Genomic DNA, 19,163 nt, shown 5'->3' on the forward strand with positions numbered 1-19,163 from the left:
ATATTTATAATAATTACAACTAACGTATAACCTCTCCCTATAAGGTTGTGACTGAATGTGTGCGGAAGAGAAAGCAGGAGAAATACCCAGATACGGGATGCAGGATGTCATGCTCTGGCTGCTGATGTAATCCCTCAAACGTTTGTAGTTGTCCTCTTTAGACATCAGATACTCCAACCGCTCAAACGTGGCCTTGTCCTTCCGACTTAAAAGCTGTAGGAAACAGAGCGAGAAAGAGAGAGGATATTAGTACCAGAAACTATTAGTGAATCCTCCATGTTTATAACAACAGTGTTTTTACACAATGTTCTCAGATAACCAGCTCAATCGATGAAATGAAATTTAAATAAAAAGCATCTTCCATGTAAATTTAAGTGGAAAATTAGCTTTAAGAGTAAAACATCACATGATTAAGCTAATAATACAACAGTTCTGTCTGGTTCTCCAATCTGAATAGCTGATAGCGGTGCGATTTTCTGCAATATCAGAGCTCGTACAGCCTCTTCACCCTTGTGTATTACTCTGCCCACATAGAGGGACAGCAGATCAATAAATTTACTAGTTTGACAAACATTGCAGCTGTTGGACAACATATTGTACTTTTAAGGTTTTTTATACGAGAGCTGTTTAGATTGCAACTATGCAGTTTATTTAGAAGTATAGTGCCAATTTTAAATGTTCATAATTTTGGCGATTCAGTATGCCGGCGGCCATCAGCCTGTCATATTGAGCAGAGCAAAGATGGTTGATGTTCCGCCACAAGATGACAACAGAGACTGCATAGTTTGTCTTTAGGGGGAAAAAAACAGTATTTTCTCTGTGTAAGTTTTAAACTACAGCCAAACAAATCATTACAGAACAGGTTAGCATCATTTTAAGTTGATCTCTCTCTTTTGTATGTCGTAGTGCTGTATTTATTTTATAGTGATCTGGTAGTGTTTGCTTTGCTTTGCTTTGGCTTTTTCGGGGTTAATTATTGTGATTTCCCGATTGCGACAGAGAAATACTGGGAAATCTCTGAAGACTGATGGTATTTCATGCCGTTCAGCCTGATAAACTTAAAATGTGAGCAAAATCACCCGTTTTGTCATAATTTTAGACTTTTTAGTTATTTGGTGGCAGGGCCTTTAGTTGTACAGCACCAAATTTATTTAATTCCTTGCCTTTAAGTGGACTATTTTCAATTTTAAATCTCAGATGAAAACATTTTGTTTTTGTTTAGGATGATTTGCTGGTTTAAAATTATGTTGACTGTTATTTTTACTGCATGTATATTTATGATTTGCTTGGAATCTGTCTCAAGGTGTCCATGAGTGCTTTGAAATGCACCTAAAAAAAAAAAAAAAAAAAGGTATTATTATTATTATTATTAATATTATGCTATAGAATCATTTGAACACTAGCTCTAAAGTGACTATGGTAAAGTAGTAATGATTTCTGCTGTTCTGATGTCCTTTGCAGATGTTAATGAATGGCAGAAGTAGTTCCTCATAAAAAAGGATTTTTTAAACTCTTGATATTTGATTTTCTTCTTTATATACATGATTCGATTTGTGGTCGAACTGTTGTATAACGCAATATCACACTCGCTGCAGTGCGATATGGCTGTATATCGTCACTAGTGGGACATTAAGGCACTTGGCCTGTGGATTCAAGCCAATGCACGCCTCTCACAAGTACTGACATACAGCGATGTCGCACTGCTACTTGTTTTTCTTTGCAAGGAGTTGTTAGCATTGCTGGTGTTTGGAGTTTATAAACTACGGTAATTAGCAGAAAGTAGGCATTAGAAGATTTCCCAATTACATTTTTCAGGTCTTTTTTCTTTCTTTATTTTCCTAACATTCCGTGATTTTAATGCTTTAGTTTTAGATTGTAATGTTTTAATGTAATGTTTAGAGGGTAAAGCTTTCATAAACTAAATTGTAAACATACATGTCTTTACCAACAGCCGGAGAGAGTCAGGAGTAATAATGAACGAATTCCTATTAGTCAGTGTTGGAGGAACTGAGCTTAGCCTGATAATTAAACCATTTTTTTCCATTGCATTGTATTGCGTTTCATCAAATTAAATCAAAATCGTATTGTACTGCATCGTGATGGGGTGAATTATAGTATTGTATTAATTGTATTTTATCATATTGTATCATTTCATGTATCGTATATCATATCATACTGTATCATTGTCTATTCATCAAGAATCATTTTATATTTTACCACAATAAAGCAATTTACACTGCGTATTTGAAAGGTGCGCGTTTAAAACAGTGACTATGTATTTCCAGCCTGGTCCCACGAGAAAAGTATTTTACGTTTTGCCAGTTTAGTGGCTAATTCGTAAGAATTTGTACGAGTTCAGTCGTATGAAATTGTACAATTTTAAAAAGGAGGCGTGGCACCTAACCCCACCCCTAAACGCAAGCGTCATTGGGGGATGAGCAAATCGTACTGAATTGTACAAATTAGATTGTACAAATTCATACGGGTTAGCCACTAAATCAAAAAGTTACGAATTGCCGTGAGATTGTGTTGGTATTTCAGCTATTGTCTCCCCCTTGTGTCTTTTAATGGAATTGCAGCAATTCTGGTTGCTTCAGCAGGTTAAATAACAACAATTAGACAGTTATTGAATAATTACAACAGGCACTTACTTCAAAAGAAATAACAGCATAAATCTGGCCTTATTACTGTCATCTGTCAACACAGTGATTGCGGCACACAACATTCAGACAGATGGACATTACAATTCTTTTTTTATACACAAGTCAGAGTCCAAATCGAAAAATCAAGTCTCTAATAACAAATCTCAAGACAGGCAGTTTTTAGTGCTTGCCGTCATCTCTATTCACAGTTAACATGATTTTTTTGGTTTGTTTTCCATTGAAAGCTAATGTTTCGTGTTTAGTGGCAAGAAACAAAAGTGGTGGAAACAATGACAGAACAGAGAGATAAGATTAAATAAGAGCCCTGCAAACAAAGGAAAAACTGATATCACTGAAATAAAATCCAGAGAACTGCAGAGGAGATTCAAACAAACCTAACCATATTAAGAGCTACCTGGTGTGACCTCTTACAAAACACACTAACAATCCACGCTTTAGTGGACACACTGCCAGACCCCAGACTGAAAAACTGCATTCAAAATGTAATTTAATCTTGCATATTCAAACCAAGAGAAACATGTAGGCATTATGGTTAGGGTCATAAATCACAATGAAACAATGACTTGCAAACATAAAATTTTGACAAATATAATCACGGTGTTTAACATTTATACTAAAATAATTAAAATATCTTTACCAGTTATTGAGTATGACATATTTGTTCCAAATTTGGACTGAAACAACCCAGAATTACTTTAATTAATATAAAGTGTATGCAAGTTTCCATACAGAGTTTTGTTGTCATATTAATAAATAGTGGAAGTAGTTTTTATTTCACTTTAAATTAAATTAATTGTCTTTACATCTCACAGTTTAAAGACAAAGACAAAGTCAAAGACAAAAAGTGAGATATAACTTAAAATTATAAATGAAAAACCTTTTTTCTGATACAGATAAGTCACAATTTTTAATACATTTCTTGAAATTTGTAGTTTATATTCTAGAACTGTGAGAAATAAACTGAAGTGAGATGCTAACCTGCTACTTAAAACTCTAAAAAAAAAAAAAAAAAAAAAACTAACCTCACTTTTTGGGGGAAAAATCTTTAAACTTTAATGGGGCATTAACACTAGATGTCACTTGCGCACCTAAATCACGCTATTAGCACGTAAAGACACATCAACATTTTAAGTTTACTCTATTAATTTTCATGTCAAATTCTTTTCAATCGTGCATCAAAATCACTTCACAATAGAATTGTATTCACATCATGGGTGGGGCATCTGTCTGCCAGGTGACTCTAGTTTCATTGCTAAATGGTTAACATGAGTTTTATTGAGAGAGTAGATGTACTTTATGTGCTTTAGGAAGGCTGAAAACAGCATTGATTTATTTGGCGCAGTGTCTGAGGCCCCCTTTACACTAATGCGTCTTCGTTTTAAAACGCATACGTTTTGTTATGGTTATGCCATCCGTCCACACTACGCCATAGTTTTCGAGCGCCGAAAATGGAGCGTTTTGAAAACACTGGAGAGGCCATTTTCATTCTAAAATGCTGCTGCTCTGTCTCAGTGTGGATTGGGGATCATCTGAAAACAGATGCGGGGCAGCAGACATTCGCCTCTCTGATTGGGGCTCTTTCCTTAATATTAAGTAGCTTACATACACAGTTCAGTCCTGCATCCTCTGCTTGTAAGTTCAGACTTCGCAAGTTTGATTTGAAAAACAGACTACCGAAGACATGTTGGTAAATCTTCGAAAGGGAACAGTGCACTTTATAACCTTACTAACATCATCCTGGATACATACGTTGTTTCACTTTCTTAACAATAAAAAGAAAACATGATATAAGAAACTGCTATTTTTTATTTGGATATTAGCAACTTAACAGACAACAGAAATACTAAGGCGTTGTGCTGCATATATGAGCGTTATCATCACTGTATTCGTATTTATAACAAAATGGTGCCTATAACATTACTGCCTTCTTTCATTTTCAGTAAAAATATGAAACATACCCTCTCGTTTAGCTGAATATCAATTTTAATAATCAATAATGGCCATTATAAAAGTATAACGTACAATAATGTTATACATTAGAGAAAGTAAAGGCAAGCAATCAGTCAATATACAGAATGTTTGTGTTTATATTATTATTAACTTATCTCTGCGCTCAGCCAAAACAAGTTACCTGAAAACAAGAAATAGATTCAAAAGACTAAAGTCGAGGAATGTGTCGTTGGATATAGACAACAAGATGAATAAATATCACGTTTAACAAATATAGTGAGCTTGGATTCAGCAGTCCCAAAAGCACAGCTTTTATCTGGCTAGATATGCTGCAGCGCATGCCAGAGTGTGTGTGTGGTCACGTGATGTGCATTTCCAGCAGTGTAATGTGGACGGAGAGCTGTTCAGAAATCCTGGGTTAAACACCAGTGTGGACGCAGATCGTTTTCATTCTAAAACGCCGTTTTAAAACTAAAACGTACTAGTGTAAATGGACTCTGAGTCCACAAGATCCTTTCAGAGGTGCACCCAGCACTGAGAGTTCATCAACTCCTCTAGAAACTACACTTGGAGGACAGAGGCTTTCAGCGGTGCTTCAGACTGAGCCAAGCCCAGTTTGATGAGAGGTTGTCACGTGTTGGCAGGAGGATTTCCCCTCGGGACACCAATAACAGGCGCTACATCATAATCATGCCCCTACAAAAGCAAGCTCCTGATTGATTAACATGGCACAAATGTCCATTAAAGTTATGATTTTCCAATTCAAGCGTTTTGTGCATAACGCTCAATTCGCACTGCTTAATTTGCGTGAATCATGTCACTTGTGCAAATAGTGCCGCAGGATGTCTATTCATGTCTTTGAATTGACTCAACATGTAAATCACTCTTGTCATTTATCTGCGACTGGTGTGAACGCAAAATAAGAGACAAACTCTCAATTTATAGAAGCTGAAATATGAGATGAAAATCTGAAATTACACATTTATTAAGTGACAGAAGTAAGCTTCCAACATTTTTTTTAATTTTATTTACATGTTGTTTGTAATGACATCTTTTTTTTTTTTTTTTTTTGCTTTATAAATTACTGAAGTTTTGATTTCAAGAATTAATGTGTAATAAAAACGGTATTCACGAGGAGAAAATACAGAACTACTGAAATGTTTAATCAGTAAAGAAATACTTTTTTAAAAAGCACAGACAGCTTCAAGATGAGATTTTATGAAGAAAGGAGTCACATGCATTGCTCATGTGTGATTTTAGACTTTAATAGTCTAAAAATGTTGATGGTTCTGTGAGTTTCTTCTCTGAACTGAGCTTTAGCTATTTTCTATTGTACTGAGGCCAGGTGACTGGCAGAGCCATTCTAGCAACTTTATTTTCTTTTTCTGAAACCAATCAAGATTTCCTTGGCCATGTTTGTGGGCCTTGTCTACCTGAAATATCCACCTTGGTTTTATCTTCAACATCTTGGTAATGTTGGTGTTGGGACGGAATCAGCTCATTTTAATTTACATTGATACTAGTAACTTTTTAGAGATTTACTGCTTTCTGGGCTTTTCATATATTTTTACACCTCCCTTTTTTCATGTGTTCAATGTCCCATTTAATTTTATTACACACAACTTCATTTCTATTTATAATAATTTGTTTTCTTTTCTTTGTTTATATAGATTACTTTGGTTCTTACTGACACTTGGTAAAAAAAAATGGAGTCAACAGCGACTTTAGAAATATACTTTTTTTTTGAGAAAAATGGTGACATTCAAAACTTTTGTTTTTTATCCGCTATATATGAACTGAAAATTGAATGAAGTGCAAAATTATTTGCTGAAGCAATTCTTTTGAATATCTATTCATGCTGTATAACATTTATAATGAAAACGGTTTCTATAAAATGACAAAGACTCCAAATTCCAGTGCTGTATGTGGAGACTTTTGGAGCTCACTGTAAAGGATCGTGTGTGTTTGGCCATGTCTGAGGAAAGCTAGCCTGAGAAGCCATGGAAAACACAGATCTGACAGAAAAAGCGGGGGAGAGGAACACTTCGGTTATGTAAAAGCCTGAAAATGGTACACTTGAGACAGAATTGAGGAGGGGGATGTTGGCTGTGACTGAAGACAAGATAATGTTTCCAAAAGAGAGACAAATGCAAAGAACTGTTGGATGGCCTGATGCTTATAAAAGTGCATCATGGTAACTATGGCTCCCCTCAAAATACTAATAAATACTGCTTGCACGTGCAAACGTTGCCACCACAGGACTTGGATGTTTCTGGTGGCTGCAAGGGCATTGTTGTGTTGCTCCTTAAACGAGCTCCATATGTTTCTGGTTGGATGTTATGGTAATACTATTTAGATGAAAAGGTGCTCTGTTTGGACAAAAGCGTCTGCTAAATGACTAAATGTTTGGGTTCAGTGCTTGGGAAGGGTGATGTGGGCTTAAAACTATTTCACAACATTTTCTGTTATTTATTGTGATAAATATATCAATACTGATAACATGTTTAGATTCACCGAGAGTTCTGTATCTGTAGATAAAAGTATTTTGGTTCCACTTTATATTAAGTGGCCTTAACTAATATGTATTTATACAGGAATTAATAGTTTGTTACAATGTACTTATTGTGTAAATACATGTATTTACTGTGTACGTATGCTTGATTAAATACCTGTATGTAATTACATCTCTATTTAACTTTTGTAATTACATTTGCAAATACACTGTTGACCATCCCTTACACCTTAACCCACCCTTAAACCTAACCATACCACCAAACCTGTTCATAACCCAACCTCTATCCCAACTCAAAAGCACCATAAGTGTTCTCAAATACATTATAAACACAGTAAGTACATTGTATTTATTTTTGATGCAAGTGCATAGTAGTTAAGGACACTTAATATAAAGTGGGACCAGTATTTCTTTATCGTAATTTAATTAAAATTTCTAAAAAAAAGTTTTATTTTACTTTTATTCATACTGGACACTAGATCTCACAATCTCACGCATAAACTCCACATATGCATTACAGAATTAAAGACAACAGCTATGCTTGAGGAAAAAGACTATAGAAACTTTTTAAAGGGTCACGAAACATCAAAACACATTTTTTTGAGCTGTTGACAGTCTTATATGTATCCCACACTGCTCAAAACACAATTAGGACACATATATTTCACTAAAAAGTGAAAATTGGTTGTTTTTGCATTATTGCGAGCAAATTCATACTTTACAGGTTAGAAACTAATTTTTGAAGCTGCGTCACTGCCATGCGATCTTAGCATGTATTCCAGCGTGTAGACTGGACGTCTGTACCTGGGAGTTCTTAATTACATGAGTGTGTTGCATTCATTCATAAGTAAGATTTGGTTCAAACCAATCAGCGCGTTCTATTGTGTATGTGGTGCAACTTCATTAATAAGCATAATGGCTTCAAAGACTGTTTTTACCAGTTACAGTGTTCAGACGGCAGAGAGATGCCACGTTGTGTTGCCAAGCAGGAAAACATGAATTGTTTGGAGATACAAGTCGTTAGTGTTGCTTTTATAATTTGCTGCAGTGAAGGTTTTGTTTTCATTTTCCCTCTATGAGAGCGCAGCTGGACTTACGTGTGGATTACAGTACATGCGATGCGCGACAAAAATACGTGTCTTAGGAACATTGTTTACACAAGAGCTTTTCTCATCTGGAAATGGTGAAATCCGGATTTGCCGCTCGTCTCTTTTTAATAAAGACGCGGATCCAGTTGGTGTTGATTGTCTTACAGATTTGGTAAGTGAGCGATCAGTGGTCTTTGTTTATTTGTTTATTCAGAGGCAAAGTTCGTTCGTATCGTTTTTTTTTTTTTTCTCAATCGCCATGCGGTATCAAACACTGCATGAAAGACACAGGCTTCCAGCAATTCCTCGGATCAAATATGTCGTTTGTCACAAGGGGCATAGATGAAATTCCTGAATGAAATAGCCACCATTTAATAATTTGGCAAATAATTCGAGTTCTGATATCCATGTAAACACAGTCACTGTCTTTCTCCTCTGAGTCTGTGTTTGTTTTGCCTGTGTGAAAATCAGCGCATGCCCAAACCGACACTCCCATTTTTATGCAAATTTTTAAGGACCATGCCTCTTTCCCTCCTCTGACACTCCTCCTAAACAGCTAGACAAACCCATTTTCCTGACTTTTTTTCAAAGTAGAGGTGTGAAAAAACCCTGCTGAAACAGGGGGGTTTCATGGCCCTTTAAGCATGAACCCAGCTAAAGTCATACTTGGAAAACACAAAAAAATTATTAAATTTAAAAATGCGGCGTATTGCTTTTTAAGTCCCATTACTAGGGCCAGACCGAATCTGCAGACATTTTTTGCTATTTCTGCGGAGAATTTTGGTAAAAATCTGCGGATTTCTGCAGAATTGTTTTGGGAGTATCATAACTAAAACCTCAATATGTGAAATAAAAAAAAATAGCTTTTTAACTTTTATTTAATGTTTAAAATGCAAATCCAATTAGATACACTTTATTTGGTAATCAAAGCAAGTCTCTCATATAATAGATCTACTAAAAGACTATGTTACTATATTACTAAAAGACTACAAGAACATATTACTGTACAAACTGCAATGTACATGAATTAAATGAACATTTTTCCATTAGTCAATATTATTACTGTTAAATATTTATTTAAAAACTGAATGAATATAAATTTACACACATTTACTCAAGTAAAAAAACAGAATTAATAATGGGCTAAAAATCTGCGGAAAATAGTCGGAATTCTGCACGCGCAGATTCGTGTGGGCCTACCCATTGCTAACTGTGCATTCACACAGTTCTTGACTATAAGGGCATGTCTGAAGTTAGGGCTAACGCGATCGTCATAGCAGCGTCAGCCAATGAATTTAGTCCACAATCGGCTACTACCTGACTGGGATATTTACATAAAACGATCTGACTGGTCATTCCGTTGGCACTTGAAAATTTGAGAATTTCCCAACTTCTGCAGAGAGCAACACCACTGAAGCTGCGCCAATGGATCCACAATTCAGTACCGCAATGTACCATCACTCATTCAAAGTGAATGGGAAGCAATGAAGCTGACGGCCCATGTAAGCGGGGTGTACTTGTAGCCACATTTTACGACAGGAAAAAAGCACATAGCAATGTTTGGCAACAAACAAAATATGAATTTGAGCATTTGTATGCACCTTCATCTGCTTGCATGCATAGCAAGACATTTAAATGCATCTCGTGAGCAAAATGCTCGATTTGCGCCACTTCGAATAACGCAAATTCATGCGAATAGCGTGTGGCATGTCTATTCGCATCTTTGCATTGACTTAAAATGTAATTCACTTGCGCATGATGCTTCATCCGCGTCTGGAATAAATAAATTAATATTAAAATATGTCATAATTACAATATGTTTATGTAATTAAATTATGTGGCATATTGCTTTTTAAGTACCAATTGTAGCCACATTTTACGATGGGAAAAATTCACACAGCAATGTTTGATGGCAAACAAAATTTGAATTTGTATGCACCTTCATCTGCTTGCACGTATAGCCGGAGACATTTGAATGTGCTTTAGTTTGTTTACATTAAGGAGTCTTTCTTAGTTTGAATTATTCACTTTTTTATTTGGATTTTGCTTTAAAATAGAAATTTAATAATTGCAGAAATTTTGTATTGTAAAAAAAATGTATTGTGCAGCATGAGAAAAATCAAAGGATTTTTGTACACCTTAACTTTGTTGCAAATAATTTTGTTAAAAAAATTGTGTATTGTGAGATTAGTATTGTGAACCACATTGTATCATGAGTGAATTGGTACATCCTTAACTGTAGAGTACATAAACAACATGTAAACTTCTATACTCGGCATAACTCACTGCTGTTTAGAAGCCTACGGCTGGGTCCGTAACTGCATACTTCCATACTACATATATAGCATGCTAAAATCAGTATGCGAGCCGAGTAGTATGTCCGAATTCATAGAATTCGAAAATCAGTATGCGAGAAGTACCCGGATGACTTACTACTTCCGGCGAGATTCTAGAGTGTGCATCCCATGCATGCTGTGCTATTCCATGATGCCCCGCGAGCGAATTCATGTATGGGAGTAAAGCGACGCAATTGATGCAGGTAGTTCACGTGACCATGACAAAATGGCGGATGTAGTACGTTCGATTTCCATTCATACTTTTCATGTTCATACTGTATAGAACGTACTTTTCCAACGGCCGAGTAGTACGTTTAAATTCAAATGCAGTACCTACTGTGTAGTAAGCGGTTTCGGACACAGCTTACCAATTCAAATTAAGCAGGATTACAGAAATGTCACTACAACTACTATTTTAGTGCGTTCAAAGTTTGCTGTAGTGTTTCAGATTTTTTGTTGAAATCTTAATACAACAAAATTTTTGACTATTATTTTACAGCAGAGAAAAAAAAAATTATTATGCTTACCTCAAAGACAGCACTCTATTATTAAATAAACATTTGCTGACATTTATGATAAGCAATTTTCCTATATCTGCTGTTGTATCATACAAAACATATTTTAGGGTTGGTTTATAATGCTTTATGCAGTCTGATAAAACACACAACATGTTAAAACATCTTCAAAGTTTCAAATGTTTTCTATGAAAGCAAATTTGAAATCGAGGGTGTATGACATTAGTATAGCTACACAGGACACTAGTTAAAATTGCTTAAGTCAGCAACATATACTTTAGAACACTTAAATAAATACTTCAATAAAAAGCATACATATTATGCACAAGTGTGGTTATTTGCACTGAAAAGTCTTAAGGAACTTTATAAAGGAAACATGAAATGCTAACGGGTGTTAGCAATGCTTAGTGCAACACAGACGCTAGTCTACAGACTTATTTGTGTGAAAGTATGCTGTGAAAAAATAAAAACCCCACAAAACAAGTGTCTGCTTCAGTTTATAAACAGAAACAGAGCATTAGCTTTAGCATTAGCATAGTATACTGTCCATCAAAGAAAACAAAGCATTTAGTTCATAAGAATATCATTAGCGGCAGGGTTCCATTTGTAAAACAAGTACTCCATCAATCACCAATATTTTATGATGATTATCAGGATTCAAATCACCTCCACTGTTAAGTGTGTTTTAATGGAAGACATTATGTTTGGAATAGAAATATCTGAATTCCAGTAAAGACAGAAATAGGGGGGAAACTAAACAGAGTTCCTTGTTGTTCATCAATCAGAGTATTGAAGAAACAGTTCGAGGTTATGCTGTGATTCATCTTTTTTTTTCCAACGCTCATCAATAACTAACTGAGAGAGTGTCGGAGGTCTGGATAACTTCACAACCTATAAACAGACATGAAGACTAAGTATAAAAAAATCTGGACATCTGGAATCTAGAATGGAGAAAATGATAGCGAATGAATCAAGAACCAAACTAACTCAAAAACTGACAGCGTCTGAGGGAAAAAAATAACTAAATAAATAAATAAATATAAAAGGATATCATTTTAGAAGTAAAACTAATTTATAAAGTACCATATTGTCCCAAATACAAGGCACCATTTTTTTAATGGAAACAATATGTTGTCTTATTTAAGGCTGTTGCATCAATAATACTATACATCCATAAAAATAGGTGGCGTCAAATACATGTAAACGAGTTACCCTGGCCTATACTGCATGAAACGATTGATCTATGATTGTTAGATGCAATAATAAAATGATAATACCGAATGTTATTTAGTTAAATACGTCATTTTTTTCTCAAAATAGTGAGATGTTATTTCATTAAAACGGCATCTTTTCTCACAACAAAATGTTATTTCATTAAAATGGCATCTGTTCCCGCATGAACAAAATGTTACTTAATTAAAACGACAAGTTTTCTTTTATTAACAAAATGCTATTTCATTAAAACAATGTTTTTTTTGTATTAATGAAATGTTATTTCAATTAAATGACATGTTTTCTCACATTAACGAAATGCTGTTTCATTAAAACGACATCTGTTCTCGTATTAACGAAATGTTATTTTATTAAAATGGCATCTTTTCTAGTTTTAACAAAACGTTATTTAATTAAAACGACATCTGTTCTCATATTAACAAAATGTTATTTCATTAAAATGACATGTTTTCTCATATTAATGAGATGTTATTTCATTAAACAACATCTGTTTCGTATTAACAAAAAGTTATTTCATTAAAACGTCATCTTTTCTAGAACAAAATGTTATCTCATTAAAAAGGCATCTGCTCTCGTATTAAAATAATGGTATTACATTAAAATGACATCTTTTCTCAAATAATGAAATGTAATTTCATTTAAACAACATGTTTTCTCATATTAACAAAATATTTTTTCATTAAAATGACATTTGTTCTTGTATTAACGAAATGTTATTTCATTAAAGCATCATCTTTCCTTGTATTAACAAACTATTTTTTTCATTAAAATTACATGTTTTCTCACATTAACGAGATGTTATTTCATTAAACAACATATTTTCTCGTATTTATGAAATCTTATTTCATTAAAACAACGTTTTCTCACTTTAACCGAATGATATTTAATTAAAAAAAACATCTTTTCTCGTATTGACGAAATTCTATTTAACTAAAACGACATCTCTTCTCATATTAACGAAACGTTAATTAAAAAACATCTTAATTATCTTGTTTAAATGACACACAGTATGTTCCTCGTAAAATGTACAATTATCTAGTTAAAACGACATGATTTTCTTGGTAAAATGGCATACTTTTCTCTTTAAAACAAGGTTTTTTTTTTTTACATGACGTAACTGTTTTATTGGAATACTGGAATGGTAAGAGCATTTTATTACACAATATTAAGAGAAAAGGTGTCATTTTATTTAATTAACATCTCATCATCATTATGATGAGCTGTTGTGTTACCAAAATAACATCTCATTAATGGAACACATTTAATTTAGTCAACATTATTGAGGGGACAAAATAATTTGTGTGTGGCAGCAATGTCACTGTACAAGCATGGTGAACATTTGTAATTGTTGTATTTAAATCACTTTGACATTTGTTCGTTTATTGAGATCACGCTGTGTAATTAGCACCTAAATGCCAAATGTGACGCAGTAGTTTTTTAAGATTGACTGTACATCTCTTTACTCTCTGTTATGAAGCTAATGAGCTTAAGAATGATTTATGATGTGTATTTAGGATATTTTGTGTGGTTACAAAACAGTCTAGGTAGGAATTTATATACAAGAAATTACAGAATGTTGTTCTACACTAGAAAAAAGTAAAGGAAAAGAAACAAAATCTGTAATGGTAACAGCGTTAATTGTTACTAATTGGCATCATCAAAATGTACAGCAATTTATATAACGCTATGAAGAATTTAAATTTAAATATTTTCTTTGAAAAATTGTTGAAAAAGGGGGGGTTATGTCATAATGAGGGTCATCTTATATTATGTAAAATACAATAAATATGTTAATTTAAATGTATTAAAGAACTCACAGCCCATGTCTTTGTGAGTCTGAAGATTGGGGCGCTCTGTAGAGCAGATACCACTGCCATCACTGCGTGGAGACTGTTCATGTCACACAGTTTCTGCAAGAAGAAAGGAAGAAGAATGTTAGAAGCTAAAAAAAACATAAAACTCACAGTATGCATTCTGACTTTTGTTTTTTTACCTTTGCTGTTCTGATATAGAGGCTCAACACTTCTGCTCTGATCTTTAGAGTCTGAGCATGAAGAATCTCCCTCACCACCCAGAAACTCACCTAAAATCACACAAAAACACAAGACTCATCATTACTGCTGTAGTTATGGTTCAAGTTTTTTCTTCTGCGAACTACTCCATCAAATCCAAGCTTTGCCAGACAAATCTACTTGTAGTGTGCAGAGACTCTTCACAGGTGTGGTTGTTTATAAAAAAAAGACAAAAGCATCATGAGCTAATTATCTGTAGTGCCATCATTATATATACAGTAGATTTCTTACTGAAATATTGTAATAAACAGGTAAAAGAAAGACAATGAGGAAAGCAAAAATGAGATCTGCAAAGTCAATAGACAAGAACTGGAAGAGATTAAACAAGAAAAGGAGAGATGACAAGAGACTAGGTAAGATAAGAAGAAAGCAATACAATGAGATTAATGAGACTGGGAGATAAGAGACCAGGGTTTGGCTATTTATTAAGCTTCTAAAGTGCCATTGAAGTGAATCTGCTGTTAAAATTGAAGTATTAAAAGCAATTAATCAAATATCTTGAAATTAAGAATTACTTTTAAGCCTAATCTATAATTGATACTATGCCTAATATATACTGCCTGCGTAGCTGACACCGTTGTTAGCATTTATACTTCTGAACTGCTCTGTAATAACACTTCTGCCACAGACTTTTGCAGGGAGGCTGAGGAGTGTGATCACCCTACAGGAACACACTTTCTAGTCCACCTGAATGGGAACCACCACCCCAGCTGCCCAGTCCAGAGGTACTGTCCCTGACGGCCATGTGATATTGTAGTGGCATGTCAGCCAAGACAGCCCCAAATATCCAGAGACTCAAGGTACATAGGGTGTATCTCATTCATCGCCGCTGCTTTGCCACTGCGGAGCTTGGGTGATGGATGCGTCAACACCTTCATCCCCATTCTCTGCTTCCTCAATGGACAACATGTCAGTGGGATTGGGGAGATCTTCAAAGTATTCAATCCACCATCAGACAACATTTCCAGTTGAGCTTAATAGCTGCCAACTTACACTGTGAAGTTTCTTCAGCTTGACGGGATCCCTTCCTTCCAGTGTCCACCATCAGGTTCGTGGATTGACGCAGGCACTACAGGCCTTGCATTCACAGCTCATCTTGGCCACATCAACAATGGAATCAAAGAACATGGCTACTCAGTCTCAATGTCTCCAGTGTCCCAAGGAATCTGGTCAAAGTTCTTCCAGAGGTGAGACCTGAAAATATCGCTGACGTGGTTCATCCAGCCATTTCCAGAGGACCGATACAATATGTTTGGGCATTCCAAGTCTGTTTGGCCTTCCCCTCTGACAGGGGATCCAATTCACCACCAGGGGGTGATCAGTGAACAGCTCTGCCCCTCTCTTTACCCGAATGTCAAACACATAGAGTCTGAGATCAGATGATACAACAACAAAGTCAACCACTGAGCTTCGACCTAGGGTGTTTTGATGCCACATGCACTGATGGACATCCTTATGCTCAAAAATGGTGTTTGTTAGAAACAGAAATTAGCACAGAAGTGCAAAAACAGAACAGAACACCACTCAGATTCAAACTAGGGGGGCTGTTCTTCACAATCATGCCACTGAAGTCATCTCTCTCATTACCCATGTGAGCATTGAAGTCCCCCAGTCAAACAAAGGAGTCCCCAGTCAGAGCACCTTCCAGCACCCCTCCCAAGGACTCCAAGAAGGCTGGAAACTCTGCACTGGTGTTTAGCCCTAAAACAAAAACTACAGGAAGAGACTCATCCCTGACCCAAAGGAGCTGGAAGGTGACCCTCTCGTTCACAGAAAAAAAAACTCCAACACATGGAGCTTAACTAAGTTGGAGAGCTATAAGCAAGTCCTCACCAGCTCGCATACTCTGCCCATGGGCAACTCCAGAGTAGCAAAAAGTACAGCTATTCTCAAGAAGTTGAGTTCCAGAGCCCAAGCTGTGCATAGAGGTAAGCCCAACTATCTCTTGTCTCAGGCTCAGACTCCTTCCCTCCCAGTGAGATGACATCATTCAATCATCTCCAGTTTCACAATGCACCGACCCTTACAGCTCTCCTTTAGGCTGAAATAGTCCATCTTCTTTGGGATGAAACCCAGCCACCAGGTGATCGCAAATGAGCACCAACCCTAGATCTGGCCCCAGAGTGGGGCCCTGGCTGCATTATACAAGTCAACGCCACAGTCCACACAAGGGGTTTTTGTAACTTGGTGTTAAAAATGAAAGTGCCCTAATGTAAGCTTTGATCCCAGTGATGTAAGTGTAAAGTGGCTTACACTTTAATTGTGAATGTTTGCCACTTTTCTGGAAGTGAACTCTGGAACGGAGCTCAATTGGACAACTTCTTCTAAAGAATCAGTAGTTTTCAGGACAATGCGAAAATTTTGTCTTTTCTTCAGCTGTCAGTAAGCATCGTCACTAAGGGAGTGCTCACACTAGGTACAGTCACCTTGAACCGTGCCGAAGCACGATAGTCCCCACTCTCCTCTCACCAGATGGCCTGCACTCATACTGCCATTTGCCTTCCGAACCCAAGCTTGCTTAAATGATTGATGATGCGACTGTTCAGTTTAACAGTAAGAGAAACACTCGCGCTCAGCACGGCGGAACCTTCATTGATTATATCATTTTAGTCATTTAGGATGCAGTGTAAAATAATTTGCAGAACAGATCCACAACTTTTGACGCTCATAAATTATAATGAAAGTCCTTGTGCTGCACGTATTAGAAGGTTTGCTGAAGGTGCAGCTGACATGGAGCGATTGGTTTGCATCTTTAATAAACTATGACAGTTAGCGTTCATTGAACAGTAAAAATGATTATTAAATCCATATAAAACAATAGCTTAAAAGTGACGTTGTGTCTTCAGTTTCACGCTCAGGCACGACTTGCACTCACACTACAAGCGTATCGCACCAAAGCCCAAATGAACCATGCTTTGGCACACCTCTTCCAACCAGTCCAGAGCTGGCCAACTGAACCACGCCTGAGCCTGATTTGGAGCTCTCACACTTGTTAAACAAACTGGGAAACGCACCTGGGCACAATTCAGATAGCATGGTGCTAGTACGCCCTAAAGGTGTTTCCTGACCAGCAAATACACTTCTTGGTGCTTCCTGTGTGCACTGGCCTTAGATCAAATATGCAAAACACTGAAACAAATGCATTAGCTTCATCTCTCTCTATCTAATCTTCACCAATATGCTGGTGTGTTATCTAAAACTAAATGCCTGACAATGCGTCATTCGAGTGGACCTGCACTATGGTGGTTGAGGACAAACAAAAAAGTAAAGGAAGAAACTTGAAATTTGACAAAATGAGAATTTAACCGACAAGACAATAAAGGTAAGAAACTGAACTGAAAAGATGCATAAAGTAAAGAGAATAAGAAGAGACGGGGAAAAAAAGCAAAGTTAAAAAAAGTGAATGACCAAAGTAAAAAAAAAAACATCACACAAGATGAAATATTGCATTTTAAGCAGCAGACGTTATGTAACTGCAAGCATGGATTGTTGGGCCATCCATCACTCTTCATCTTTTCCTTGCTCCATATCCTTCCAACCCCTGCCAACCTCAGCCCCCCTCGTCCGTTTCCATTTGTCCTGTTGATTTTCCAGGCTCTTCTTTCCCACATGTCTTTATGCTGGGACGCACACGCAGTGAGGTCATTGTTTCAGCATCTCCCCTGCTGCGTGTTCCCTTGTTTCTTAATGCTAGATCGGATCACAGCGTCTCTGGGTAAAGCCGGAATGCCTCAAACCAGTGGAAAGGGTTTAATTCTACAGACTAATGAAGAAGAAAAGCAGCAGGGTACTCCGGACATTTACACTCAAACACGTGAGTGCAAAAACTCTGTTTCATGCAAGAGTACACATTCACACCAGCAGCTGCTTCACACACACCTGCACCTGTGTTACGCAAGAGGAAACCCTTTTTTGAGCCTGATTTTGAGACTCTTGGACAATATTTAAGCTCTGTGCTCCTCTTATTTCATTTAAGTCCAGGAAAGCATGACAACGAAAGAAGGAAAGAAAAAAGCCCCAATAAACTATAAAATAAATTTCTCCCAATTATAAATTATTTTTCCTTAAAATATTTTTACAGGTTAAAAAGTCAGACAGACAGACAGACAGACAGACAGACAGACAGACAAATTCAGATTTTCACAAAACATTATTACCGAGTAGTAATAAAAAAGGAGGAAAAATAATGAACAAGAAAAAATCCAGGCAAAACCAAATTGTTTTCATAAACCTATTAAAATATGCAAGATGATTCATAGCTTTGAAAATGACAACAATAATTGATTTAAAATAACAAAAAAACTCAAATTAGGTCCAATTCTTCTGCTTTCAAGTCATCATACAAATTCGCCGGTCACTTTATTGTGTACACCTGTCCAACTGCTTATTAACACAAATTTCTAATTAGCCAATCACATGGTTGCAATTCAGGCATATCGACATGGTCAAGAGGATCTGCTGCAGTTCAAAATGACCATCAGAATGAGAAAGAAAGGTGATTTAAGTAACTTTGTACATGGCATGGTGCCAGACGGGCTGTTCTGAGTATTTCAGAAACTGCTGATCTACTGGGATTTTCACGCACAACCATCTCTAGGGTTTACAGAGAATGGTCTGAAAAAGAGAAAATATCCAATTAGTGGCAGTTCTGTAAGCGCAAATGCCTTGTTGATGCCAAAGGTCAGAGGAGAATGGCCATTCAGGTTCGAAATGATAAAACGGCAACAGTAACTCAAATAACCACTCTTTACAATCAAGGTATGCTGAAAAGCATCTCTGTATGCACAACACATC

General features: G+C 36.2%; 1 protein-coding gene across 11 annotated transcripts in view; it reads right to left on the minus strand.

The window, feature by feature from the left end:
- The window catches only part of ralgps2 (Ral GEF with PH domain and SH3 binding motif 2), a 225,702-nt gene that overhangs the window by 87,552 nt on the left and 118,987 nt on the right, over positions 1-19,163 (minus strand). For all 11 annotated transcript variants that reach the window (XR_015517496.1, XR_015517498.1, XR_015517497.1 and 8 more), the window contains 3 exon segments: positions 14,291-14,380; positions 14,115-14,207; positions 87-213 (listed from right to left, as the gene is read on the minus strand). Coding sequence is in view for 2 of the 11 variants with exons in the window: in NM_200474.3 (NP_956768.2) it covers positions 87-213; positions 14,115-14,207; positions 14,291-14,380 (310 nt within the window). In the remaining 9 variants the exon portion in view is untranslated.

The sequence above is a fragment of the Danio rerio genome, chromosome 20 (genome assembly GCF_052040795.2).
Source record: "Danio rerio strain M-AB ecotype USA chromosome 20, GRCz13ab, whole genome shotgun sequence".
Lineage (NCBI taxonomy): Eukaryota > Metazoa > Chordata > Actinopteri > Cypriniformes > Danionidae > Danio > Danio rerio.